The sequence below is a fragment of the Filicampus tigris genome, chromosome 19 (genome assembly GCF_054856515.1).
Source record: "Filicampus tigris isolate MCC_2025a chromosome 19, RoL_Ftig_1.0, whole genome shotgun sequence".
Classification (NCBI taxonomy): Eukaryota; Metazoa; Chordata; class Actinopteri; order Syngnathiformes; family Syngnathidae; genus Filicampus; species Filicampus tigris.
In genome coordinates this window covers 8,796,933-8,811,189 of record NC_141235.1, presented here as the reverse complement: position 1 = coordinate 8,811,189, position 14,257 = coordinate 8,796,933, and the positions used below count along the sequence as shown (strand labels likewise).

General features: G+C 37.8%; 1 protein-coding gene across 4 annotated transcripts in view; it reads left to right on the top strand.

The window, feature by feature from the left end:
* The window catches only part of slc39a11 (solute carrier family 39, member 11), a 68,359-nt gene that overhangs the window by 40,069 nt on the left and 14,033 nt on the right, over positions 1–14,257 (top strand). For 3 of the 4 annotated variants that reach the window (XM_086016760.1, XM_086016759.1, XM_086016757.1), the window contains one exon: positions 10,998–11,133. In XM_086016760.1, coding sequence (XP_085872886.1) covers positions 10,998–11,133 — 136 coding nt within the window. The remainder of the gene's footprint in view (positions 1–10,997; positions 11,134–14,257) is intronic. The other variant, XM_086016758.1, reaches the window with a different exon arrangement.

Sequence of the window (14,257 nt, the reverse complement as noted above, 5' to 3'; positions counted from 1 at the left end):
AAAAAAATTTAAAAATCTAGATTTATGAAGGCCCGAATTGCTAATTAAGTAATGGTTCGCTCATACCTAATGAAACAGAGAAAAAATTAGCATAGATGTAGAATTTAGTAATAATAATAATAATAATAATAAAATGTTGTGTATGCTGTTGTATTTTTCTGCTTAGAGAATCTTTTCTGTTTCTCTTCGGTGTCATATTTGCAAAAGCGCTAACAGCTGGAGCCGCAAATGAGTCCAATCAGTGCTTGGGACTTCCTGTACCGCAGCATGATTGCTTCAATTGAAAGTCGCAGCTTTGTCACAGTGCTTAACTAGCAGAGCAGAGCTTCAATCTTCTAATGTTTGCGACATAATTCCGGCTGCCGTAATTTCAATCTGTAACTCACTGTGCCAAATAGACTCAGCCGAGGTGCAATTTCCCGATATTAAGTGTGCACTCTACGGATTTTAAATTACAGTACATTTCAGTTGAACATTTTAGTTCTCAATCGTTAGTCATTCCAAATCATTTGCCTAAATAATTTGGGGCGGGGCATGGTGGCTGCCATTTTTGACTTTTGTTAGGTCGAAGTGACCCTAGCGGGGATAATAAGCGCTACAGAAAATGGCATAGCAACACTATGGTGGTTTTTTTTTTTTTTTTTTTTTGTGTGAAACATTCAAATCGATCTGAATCATGTAAACGTGATACAAATTAAAAAGAAAATATCCGGAAATCAGGAAGAGGGCAAATGCTTTTTTTATGGTACTGCGTGTGTGCATGAAAATCAATAAAATGGCTTACTTAATTGTCAACAGGCTCACTAAAATTGACCCATGATCCGTTTCTGCCGTTGGAAGCTTCAAGCTTCACATTTGTGTCACATTTCCAAAGAATAACCAGTTCTGCTTTCTACCACGTCAAAAATCCACCCAGACGCCAGGCCTCGCTCTGACCCGCTTGGATCAAGCATCTTTTGCGACTGCGCAGTGAATCTTGAGTGTGGCAGCCGCCATCCCTGATATCTGTCTCGTTGTAGAGATCTGCCACACCACATCTGATGATTTTGTGCGAAAAACACTATTGAGTGGCCTCTAGTCAGACCTGTCATCCCTGGTAATAACTTTTATTCATTTCAAACGTTGTTGCTGATAAAAGTGAGGCCATTTCTAAAAGGTGCTAAATAAAGCAAGCTGCTATCATCATTCAAACAAACTAAAGCGAGCAATTTTTACTTTTCAATGCATCACTACTAATTAGAGATGCAACGAGTAATCGATTTTAATCGATTTGACCAGATGAATCGATTCGATAAATTGATTAATCAGATTGATTAAGTTCATCTAGAAAATGGCGTGTTGAAATGTTTTTTCATTCCAGATGCATCGCACATTTTCAATGTGAAGATCAAATGATGCGCTTGCGCCAAACATCTTTGCGTATTGCGTTTGTGGATGGCTGCAGAACCACACTAGCGCAAAGAGACAAGCACGGAAGCGATTTTTTTTTTTAAGAAATCGAATCGAAAATCGGGAACTGAAAATTGAAAACCGAATCGGGGCTTGAGTGACTCCTTACATCCCTACTACTAATTCACTCTCTTGAATTCTGTGTTGTACACAAATAACATAATGATAGCCAACTGGTAAATTGGCCAGGCAGGTGCGTGGGTGGGCCTGTTTTGACAAATATAAGAAATCGGTTCAGGAACAGGAGGCATTTGAAATGAGGCCAAGTCACTTTGGGGTCGAGAGCGCCCGTCGTTTGAGGATGACGCCAGTCAATGAATTAGTCATGGCTTTTTTTTTTTTTTTCCCTTCACGTTAGGAGTAATTCTCAGCGGGATTCAAAATATATTCCTCGATATAAACGCTTGCCTTGTCTTCACAAATTCCCATCATTTGAATACATTGCATTAGCGGGTTGCATAATGAATTGAAATAGTCCATTATTCAGTCATGGCTAACCTGACAAGCCAGATGGCTCATTTCACTTAAACAGTGTGAGCGGAACGAATTACATTTGAAACGACGATGCCGGGAGCTGTCGCGAAGACGCAATGTGCATTCACATCCTGCCACGCCACGGTGGTTTCTTCACAAATCTATCTGGTCAAGAGGTGAAAACCCAACTGGGTGGGGAAAGGACACGCACTTTCCCAACGCGTGCACATAATTGATGGCAGCGGTAGGTTTGTGTCGTTATTTAAATGGATTCCTGCGTTGATGTATTGGAGCTGGACTGGATTACTGCTGCTGTGTGGTGGTGCGGGTGCGCAGCAGACAGGAGATGTAATCACGCTAAGATTGATTTGCATTCACTTCAAGAATCAAATCTCCAATCAAGTTCTTCCCCCTCGGAAGTGTTCCAGCGGTAAACAAGCTTTTGGGTGATGTAGTGCTCTAGACGAGGTTGCGTCCGCCTGTCTTTTGTTCACTCTAATTGTTTTACTCCAATTTTTAGGCTGTCTTGATGATATGTAGGACCGAGAACAGAACGTGAAGCTCAATTTTGAGCTGCAGGGGGTTTCGAAACGGCTCTCGCAATATTTCGCTCATCAGCTGCCGTTGATACTCTTGGCCGACCTGTTTTGTAGTTTCTTTCATTTTCATGACATTGCAAATTGTTGTATCGAAAATGCCCGATATTTGCGCAATAGCTCGGATCGGTTTCCTCCCTTCAAAACGGTTTGCTTTTCTCACTTGGAATTTTCACAAGATATGACTGGCAAAGGTCGGGGGACAATGAAATCCTTGAGCAGTGTTGCTTTTTTGGAGTGCACTGATATGCAAAACAAGTTGCTATAAACAGTTGGCTAGCATCAAGGGCAACATACGCACGTGTGAAAACATCTTGCTTATGTAATCGTGTGCGACAGTAGCATGAGAGTTGTGTCACTTCTGGTCGTCGTCGTCGTCGTCCTCTTTCCAAGCAGAGAAGCTGCCCACACGTGTAGAGGGCAACTCCTCCTTTTTTTTTTTTTTCCATCAAGGATAATGTGCTGTAATGTTTCACAGGGACAATTATGAAATTTGGCATCTACATTTGTACTGGATATAGACCGATATCGTTTTTTCAGGGCCGATACCGGTTAATAGTAGTCAAGGAGGCCCGATAACCGATATTTGGAGCCGATATTCATTTACAGCAAAAAAGTTTAATATTGGCGTCCAAAAAAAAAAAAAAAAGGCAACCCTCTGTTTTGTTTTTAAGCATATCATCGCTGTCCTGTGAAAACACTTATCTCCAATTTTGGAAACGTTCTTATTTTTCACTTTAACTGTGGGATCAATAAAGGCCTTATTCTTATTCTTAATTCGATGTCTGTAACGCGGAAACATGATTCACTTTCGTTCAAAAAAATGGAGATAAGTGTTTTTCACATGACAGTGACGATATGTTTATTGAACATTTTTTTGGATATTTGCAAAATGTTGATTATTATACATTTTTGCCAATATACAACTTTGTTGCAAAATTCTAACAAAAAGAGCGCTACCAGGGTCATCAAAATGTCTTACAAAGGGAAGTGAAAACTTAAACAATAGCTGGCTATATTTTCGAAAATTTCAAATTGACACGAAAGTTCAAATTTCACTTGATTTAAAATGTAAAAAAAAGGTGCAGAATGTTGCCAGGGTCAGTGCAATCTCTTATAAAGTTAACTGAAAATGTACAAAAATAGTTCCTAGAAGTTAACACGGTTTTAAATAGATTTATTATCGGCCATCACATTTTGAAAAAAAGCAGATGCCGATATTCGTCAAAATGCCAAATATCGGCACAGATAATCGACGTGGCCGATAATCGGTCCATTCCTAATTTGTACCAAAGCATCCTACTTATATTTTGCTGTATTTTTTTAATATGACTTTGGCTTAGAGTTTGCACAATTTTCCATAACTACATTCAATAAGCTTGTCTTGCCTGGCAACCCGTGGTTGTGGTCATCCAAAGAATGGCGGGTAAAGTCAATAAATACATGTAATGCCTGATGGGTTTCCCTGTACCAAAGTGTGCTGGATGGAGATGAACCGTTGGAGCCTTTCTACATGACGTACCTTCATCAATTGTAAAGGATGTGCGGCATTTTCTGTTAATCGTTAATGGCTGCCGACTGCGCGAATGTAACCGCGGGGGGCCAACCGGGCTTTGCAGGTAGCAAAGGTCCCGCACAACCCGCTTATTCATGCAGCCAGCAGTGTCTCTCCACCTCATTTATTCACATTCACATGGACACGGAGCTCATGCTCCATATTGAATATCACTTTACAAAAGGGTGTGTGTGTTCTGTGTTTTTCCAACCGCACTGGCTATCGTCTGCTTTTTTTTTTTGTTTTTTTTTTTTTGAATAATCATTGTTGTCTGAAATGTCACCGTGCAAACTCAGTGGCCCTCAGACACACAACGGAAATTGTGCAGGGATTCTCTATCTCTGTGTATGCATCGCCTGTTGGGCTGGGCAATAACTCAATATCAATATATAGCGTGATAGACAGGTGATCAATCACTGTACATTTTTTCCTCTGGATGGTTGAGTTTTATCGTATTTATCTTTAAATCTATTTAATATTTTTTCTTATTGGGATTAGGGGGTGCGGGGGGGAATAAACGCACTTATACTTGTATCGCGACTTTTCAGCCGTATCGCCCAGCCGTCCGTTCACATTTCCGGTCTGATAAGACAGTTTTGATATTGTCTAATCCCCCTGAAGTTGTACAATTCGAAATTCAACATTTCCCGAAAAATACTGCTTTTAAACCATGCAAGATTTCGGCATGAGTCGGCTTTGGTTAGTCTTTCCGTCAAGCAGCTTAATCCACAACAAACACTAATCTTATTTGGGACTGAAGGGTAAAAGATCACGTCCGATTTCAATTCATCATGTTGGTGACGGGCATGTGAGTGTGAAGGATGTTTGTTTAAAAATGAACCCTGAGGTTGGCTGGCGGCCGATACGAGTGTGTACACCACCTCTCGCCCAAACTTGAGAGAGACTTCACCTAATCCAAGACGCAGGACAAGCATCATGTCAATCGGATGTGCATTGTTTCACTGTAGATTTTTCTGCGTCTTGGGTCGAGTGAAATAAAAGGCCTGTGCTTGTAAACGGTGTGGTTAAAGTGGGTGGGGAATTGGGATTGACGTATTTAAGTCTACTTGTGTCACATTATGGGCGGGAGAAAACGTGATTGCATCTCAATAGCCGTTAATTATGTCAATATTCTTTTCATAACAGGGATTTCAAGGAAACGGTAACCACAGTTAGCGTGTAGCATAACAGCTAAAATTCTGCTTTACCGTGTTGTCATTGACTGTCTGCTGACCTCAGAGCCATACTTGGTTTATTTTCCACTAGCATGTTTTTAATGTTTCGGAACCTAATTTCTTCTTCAGTCTCCCTTTATTAGGACAACAGTATATTTAAACTGAGTTTGTATCGACTGTATGAGATCATTTATGTGATCCGGGAAGTCAAACATTAACATGACTGTCTTGCCTCAGGCCCACGCATAACAATTCACCGCTTCATTAGTTTTGAGGTGTCGTGACAGTTTAGTTGCAGACAAGCTGAAGATATTGAGGCGCCGCTGTCACATCTCTGCAGGATTGTTTTCCGTGCCCCCTGGCAAGCAGCTAAATGTCACCACTCAAGGATGGATATTTTAAAGCCATGTGCATGTTAAAAAAAACATACATATGCAAACATGTACAATATGTACATATGTGTATATATATATATATATATATATATATATATATATGTATGTATATGTGTATATATATATGTATGTATATGTGTATATATATATGTATGTATATGTGTATATATATATGTATGTATATGTGTATATATATATGTATGTATATGTGTATATATATATATGTATGTATATGTGTATGTATATGTGTATATATATATGTATGTATATGTGTATATGTATGTATGTATATGTGTATATGTATGTATGTATATGTGTATGTGTATGTATGTATATGTGTATGTGTATGTATGTATATGTGTATGTGTATGTATGTATATGTGTATGTGTATGTGTGTATATGTGTATGTATATGTGTGTATATGTGTATGTATATGTGTGTATATGTGTGTATATGTGTATATATGTGTGTATATGTGTGTATATGTGTATATGTATATATGTGTGTCTATATATATGTATATATGTGTGTCTATATATATGTATATATGTGTGTCTATATATATGTATATATGTGTGTCTATATATATATGTATATATGTGTGTCTATATATATATGTATGTGTGTGTGTCTATATATATATGTATATGTATATATATGTATATGTATATATATGTATATGTATATATATGTATATGTATATATGTATATGTATATACGTATATATGTATATGTATATATATGTATGTGTATATACGTATATATATATGTATATGTATATATATATGTATGTATATATATATATGTATGTGTATATACGTATATGTATATATATATGTATATATATATATGTATGTGTATATACGTATATATGTATGTGTATATACGTATATATATATGTATATGTATGTATATATTACATTTAATCAATTAGAATATTTTATACAGCCAAGCCCACAACAAAAACGACTATTTCCAGTATTTTGTACGACCTCCATGACTTTTATGGACAGCAACACGTCTGTTAGGCCTGGAAAGAACAATTTTTGTCATTTTCTACTTCTTTGTGCAACATGTTGTTTCATAGATTTGGTAAGAAAATTGAGTTTTTGTGTGTACCAATGAACACATCTTGTTTGCATTCAGTGGCCCACATTTGTGGGAGAATTTTGGAGGATAGTATCCCATAGAAAATCTTGATTCTGAAATTGAACTAAAGGTGTTCTTACAAACCTGTTGGGGTGTATTCATTTATGCTGGGCACTGTATGTATATATATGTAAAATAAAACAGTCAGTTGGCTGTAATGGTGTGACACTGTTAGACAGAGACTGCTTGTGGTAAAAAGTATTCCTATGGGCATGCACAGTCTTTTTCACTTGCACGCACTGCTTAGCTGAGTCGAATCTCTCAGCACTGCTTTGATGGCTCGATACTGCGATGGAAGTTGCCCTCATGGCTGTTTTCACTTTACCCGATCTTTTTTTAATGATCACATGACTTTGCATCAAAAATGGAAACTTTTGAATGCATTGTTCAATGTTTCTGTACATTTTTGACAAATTGCTGTTCTCTAGCAAGGAGCTGAGCGGCAAAATTCACAGTAGATGTTTGACTCCATAAATTGTCAAAATACTGCATGGATGCGTACTGTATACTAAGCATAGACTGATTATCCGCCGGGCTGATTATCGGCGCCGATATTTGGCATTTTGACGAATATCGGCATCTGCCTTTTTTTTAAATATCTGCCAGCAGATAACAGATTAGATTAAAATCGGGTAAACCTCAGGGGATTATTTATTTATTTATTTATTTCACTTTACGTTCTAAACTGTGCCTGGGAACTCAATGCTCTTTTTATTTTAAACAAAGCTAAGTGAAACATTAACATTTCAGTATAGTGATTTTAGAAAACTCGGATGTAGACAACTTTAAGGAGCTGTTTATTTGTTGACGTTTTTCTAAGACATGCTGCTGCACTTTTTGAGAGAATCTGAAAACAACGACGTCTGCTTCTCGCGATAAAAAGCAAAATAACCTTTAACGTGTTGCAAATATGAAAAGCTTTGTAATAATCATGCTTTAGGGCATTTGAACAAAGTGTTGGCGTTTGTATTTTTAAAACGGTATAAAGAAATATTTTCCTTTTTACTGTATATGAATATCGTCTTCAAATTTCGGTTATCGGCCCCCTTGGCTACTAATAATCGGCATCGGCCCTGAAAAAACAACATCGGTCCATCTCTAATGTACACATGATCATTATCATCCTTTAAAATGCTACTTCTGTCTTTATTTACACTTAAAGAAAACGTATGTTAACATGAATCGATTAATTTGATTGAGTAAGGCCGCCGGCTGCTGATTTTAGTAGAATCGTGTCCGGTTCAGTGTTCTTTGTCTGAAAAGGGACGCGTAGACAAAGAGAGTGGAGGAAATGAAGCGAACGCTTTGACAAGATGGGATCAATCTGGGGCGGCAGAAGGTGGGGGAGCATCTGTCAGCGTCAACATGCGTCACGTCTTCCCCTGGCGATAGAAACATCATTTTACTCTTTGTGGGGGAATGTCTCATAACAGCACAATAACGCAGCAGAATAAATAAACACAGGCAGGTAATTGCATTTGAGTCAGCACCTGAGTTGCTTGAGACAGAACCACGGTAACGAGTGGTTTCAATTTGTCCGTTCAGAGTCGATGTAATTCGCATTTTTTTTTGGTGTGTTTTGAGAGAGGAATGAATGTCAGAGGCCTTTCGTTAAGACACAATGTAGCTGTTTTAATTCCTTCAAGGCTGCTTTAATCAAGACTTTGCGAGAGCTATCGTCCAAAAGGATCGCAGGTGAATTTCAAATGAGCAGATTGATTAAGTTTTGTTGCTGTATCCAAGCTCGCAGCCTTTATAGCGAATCATCAATTCCTGCCGGCATCCCTCTAATTAACCTTGCCGGCCTATTTCCCGGCATGTGTTTGGCTCAATTAATTTGCATGCGCTTCAAAACTGTACTTGGATTTCATGAAAAGGCACATCGCTGCAAGGTTCAAAAACTGCGTATGACCTTTTTTTTTTACACTTCAATAACTGTTATTAGACAACTTTGGTACAAGTTTCAGCTGGGTCAAAAAAACCCCGATTTGGGTCCAAAAAAAAAAAAAAAAAGGGTTGGATTTGAACCAAGTTTAAAAATCGACCCAGAAAGTCGGGTCAAATTGACCCAAATAGTGGATTGGTGTCTTTTTGACCCAACTGTTTTTAGTGCATCGAGCCAAAGCGCATTCTTAAAATGTCACAGCATACCACCAAACAGAAATGTTATAAAAATCTTAGAGTGAAAAGATAATGATCTTGTCTGCCTTTACTCACAAATTAACAAGTATTCGCTTGTTAAAATGTCACTTTTCAGCATCCTGTTTAACGTCATCATAATTATCACAATCCCCATGTTGATGTCAAGAGGATTTCCACCGAATTACACATACAGTATCTGTGTGTGTGTGTGTGTGTGTGCGTGCGTGTGTTCTAAATGTCAGTCCATTCAACATTTTACTTTCATCTCTGCCAGTCTAAAAGCTCATTAATTAATAGTCTGGCATCTTTTAATACCTGGCAGGGTGTCATTTGCATTGCCATTTGCCATGCCCACACTTACACGTGCGCACACAATCATGCTCTCGTCAATGATGAGTCCATCTTAAATGATTGATAAAAAAAAAATGACACGTGGTTTCGTGTGTGGGTGTTTTGAAGCTCAGTCAACAGTGGGCTTAAAGTACAGAGAGAAACTGATGATGGTTTTCAATATTTGAAAAAAAAAAAAGTCAAAATTTAAAGCATTAACTATGGAGATTAATATCAATTTTAGAATGCACCAAAAAAAAATTAACTCAATTAACTCCGTTTTATTTACTTCCTGTTGCAGCTGACCTCTGCTCACATTGCAGCCAAACTTAGAAGAGAGTCACTGTCGCAAAGACGGACTTTTACGTAGTTTTACTTTAAAAAGTTGCTCGACGGCTCATTTGAGAAATCCAAAATATTTCGCACACTTTGCAAAGCCAAATTCAAATTGGTTTTACGTATCGTTCAACTGTTGTATTTTACAGGAAAAGAATCATATTCAAGTATCAAAGAAAGCTATTAGAGCACTCTTTGAATCAAAATATACTTTTATTTTTAAGATTTTACTCAAGTAAATATCAGTTCCAAGCTTTGTAAAAAACTGTACTTGAAAAATGCGATTAATCACGATCAATTATGGAAAATATTGCGATTAATCAGTTAAAACATTTATTTATGTTTTATATATATATAATAGTAGGAACCATTGTTAAGTTAAACCCAGGCAAAGAAGAATGCTGTTCTATTCCCAACCATTGTAGTTGCATAAATGTGTCATAACAAGCTTTCACATATACGGGGAAATGATTTCACCATTCAGCCACTGTTGCTGGTTATGTTGTTCAACAGCAAATAAAGGCACAGGGTAACTTGCAATTTGCCAAAGGAAACAAAGCATGCATCAGCATTCTAATGTTTAGGTTTTTTTTGTTTGTTTTTTTTATTCCCAGCTGCAATTACTTCTATCCGGTGTGTTGAATACATCTGTGCTGTTGATCACAGAGTCAAAGGCTTCTCTAATAACTGTCATTGTGAGTGCTCCTTCTCCATTACGGCTAAAAGTAGGAAGGACGGTTCCATATTGTTTGGGTGTTGGTTTAATTGAAATGCAAGTCAGAAATAGTACTGGTGAGGAGTCTCTTATTCTGTGGTGGCTATTTCCGAAATGATTGGTGTAAAAATACGATGTTTTAAAGCGGACGTTTTGGGTGGATAGCCTTATGAATATTTTTAATTGCGTTAACAGGTCATCTTGTGTGTCGGAACATATTTCCAATAGCACACACTGTTTAGGACACTAAAATCTGTTTGCATGTCTGAGAGAACACAATTCCCCTCACGCTCCTTACTTTAAGCCTGAGAAAATATACTCTCCTATTTTTCTTCTTTTGTGTCACTTTCATGACTTCAGACTCCCCTTTGGCTTTATTGCTACTTGCCCATGCAATCACCAGAGAGCCACAAACAAACATGGCGACTGAGAGAAAATGAACTATTTCAACATTAGTATGTTAGTGTTTTTTCGTACATTATCCTTGAATCGCAATTGAAAACCATCTTGGAACTGCTTTCCTGTTGTGGGCAAAATTGAATGATTTTTTCTTGGAAAACGGTTCAGTTAGGATGCTAACATATCCATTCATACAAACACCAACAAAAAGAAAATTCTGTATTGATAATAGTTTTGTCATTCAGGTTTATCTTAAATTTCATTGTTTTGTTTGTCCGCAGGGTGTATCTGCTGACCCCAACATTGCCTTGGCCCTTGCTTCAGAATCCAAGATGGTCAAAGAGAAAGAGGGGGAGCAGCTTTATCCGTTTTCTGAATCTCAAGCCATCAAGTTAGGTAGAGCAGGACCTCCTACAGGCAAGCCACCCTTCATATACCCACCAATCGTTGAAGCATGCAAAGCTGTTCAGACATTTGTCACGGTCTTCTGTGATGGCTTCGTTCCTTTCATATCGTAACCTTTCTGATCTTTGGGTTTTGGTGTTCTAACATTGTGGTCGTCAGTCGGGGGGGGGGTTGGCTGTCGACCTCCAATACACATTACATACAGTGTCACATTTTTATAATGGCTGGCAATTGAGGCGATTATTTATAGTGCATTTCATACACGATAACTCAGTGTGCTTCACATAGTTAAAAGTACAACATTTAAAGCAACACGGGGTCATATGTGAGTTTTTGTTGATTATGGCGGCGCCATGTGGACAAAAGCGGTAGTGTTTTGACAAAAATCAACCACATTTCCCATGCGTGCCAGCGCATACGGTCGTGAAATCCTGAGACGTCCTTATGGCGAAAGGAGGACGTGAGTATGCCGTAAAGCAATTCAGGACATTTGTATTTTTTTGTGTGCCAGGGCTGATCCCATCCTCCTCAAAGTTGCTTTGTGCCAGTAAAAATGATACAGACCCCCTCAAGGCATGAAGTCCCATTCAACTGCTATACTTGTAAGTCAACGTTTCCTCAAAAGAGTTGTGAAAAAAATTTATCAAGGTCGATTTTTTTTTTTTGCCCAGTGCTGCTTTAAAAGCATTTACAAACAAAAGCCTTTTATAAACAAAGTAAAGAAAAGAAAAGTAGCTGACTACAATTACGTACGTACGTACAATGCAAGTAAAAGTTAGGAACATTTATCAAACATCTTTTATAGGTATGAAAAGTGGCAATTTTAACCTGGATTTAAAGGTAGGTTGTCAGTTGCGAAAAGACCGAAAGCAAATAAGTCAAGCACATTTTGAGGCCTAAATGATCTGGTAAAGCAAAAGTCAACCCAATATTTATCTTTACACTAATATGTTCGAGGGAGTGCCACTGGTCTAAACACAACATTCCGATTAATATTGTGTTTGTGGAATATCAGTTAAGCAGCAAACCTCCCCCGTTTTTAGCTAGCTGCAGGCGGTGGCCATTTTGTCACTTGCTATCGACTGGAAATGACATCACAGTTGCTCAGGTAACAATCAATCATGGCTCAGCTTCAGTAAACAGGTGAGCCATGATTGGTTGTTATGAGCCCTGGGCAACTGTGATGTCATTTTGAGTCGATAGTAATTGACAAAATGGCCGCCCCCTGTGATGGACAAAAACAGGTGGATTTGAAAGTTTAACAAATATTCCAAAAACGCAGTATTAATCAGAACACCATGTTGTATATTGTACAGAAAATTTGCGGGTTGACTTCCCCTTTCAAAAACAACTTTTGTGTGTAATTTTACATTCTAAAAAAATTCTAAACTGCATGACTTGCTTGCTGCTGCCTTTCCAGTGACCATTACTGTAAATGATTTCGGTTGAGGTGTAAACCACTCCCCTTTAAAGTGTTTATTTGCTTTAACTCTCCCTTTGAAATACCCTTTTCATCAACTCCATCTAAATCCCCAAATTGAATCTGGCTGGGCAGACAGGTCTGTTGCAAATATCCACTTAATGTCCGCTCAAAGGCACCTCACCGAGTTGCCACCTGCACCGCAAAATCAAGCCAAGTGCCAGCTTGCCGCAGGTTATTGCACCAAGTGCCGATGATTCTCTTCGCCATAAACAAGTCAGATCGGAGCAGACAAAGCGTTTTACATTATGCCCCCCCCCCCCGAGACTTGTAGTGCTGACAGCCACAAGGAGAAAAGCTCATTAGACCCTCAGGGCTCACATTGTCAACAATGGTTTCCATCTGGGTGTTGCGGTCGCGCCATTTGGCACTGTTGGGGAGACAAGTAATTGTGAGTGGATATAATTTTGCGCTGGAGAGTTATTGGCGTTTGTCTCAAGGTGGGTTTTCATTATGTATGACTTTGAATCAGTTTTCTTTAATTATACTGGAATGAGGTTAGCTCCGTTGGAAGGAGGAGAAGAATGCATGCACACACGCTTTGGAAACCACGCGGTGAGATTTTGAATTGAAAACATACAATTCATAACCTGTACGATACATACGTAGTCAAATATACATTCCAGCGTACACCTGAGAATTCGTATCGTTGCTGTCATTGGCAGTGACGGCGTCTGTAAACGCTAGCCCAACCGCATCTCCTCCATGTTTGACACACCATGTGTGCCCTGGGTTACGAACCGTTCCGTTCTTTTCTCTACGGATCTTCCCGTGTTGGCGTCGGTTTCACCTGTTCAAAGAATCCGCATGATTGCAGAACATGGATGGTGTTCAAGTCTAAATAAATCTAATCTAGCGCTTTTGTTCTTGAAGGTTACCTGTGGTCTTCATTATTGATATTACACACCTACAAGTGTTCAAATCAATATTCTAATCATACCTTTGTCAAGTTCAATTCTCTTTTGGGATCTTTTACATTTTGGAAGCTTCTCTGTGTGTTTAAATGATGGCAAGAGGTGGTGGTGGGTCTCAACTTATTTTGTGACATTATTTATATATATATATATATATATTTATATGTATATATATATATATATGTATATATATATATATTTATATGTATATATATATATATATGTATATGTATATATATTTATATGTGTATATGTATGTATACGTATGTATATATGTATACGTATGTATATATGTATACGTATGTATATATGTATACATATGTATGTATACGTATGTATATATATGTATACGTATGTATATATATGTATACGTATGTATATATATGTATACGTATGTATATATATGTATACGTATGTATATATATGTATACATATGTATGTACATGTATATAAATGTGTATGTGTGTGTGTATATATATATATATATATATATATATACACACACACATACAATATGTTGTTTTAGTGATTTCAAGCTTTTCTGTCTAAACTCACAGCCTTTTTCAGCCATCACAGAATGATAAACAAATATCCGGTCATTTCCTTATTAAATGTGTGGTATATGAATGTGGATGGTTTATGTTGCCTAAAATTGTCATCTAAATGCCTGTTTCATATCTATTCACTTTCTCCTTTTCTTTTTAGAAGCTCTTAGTCCCAAAAAGCTAGACAGTATCCGATA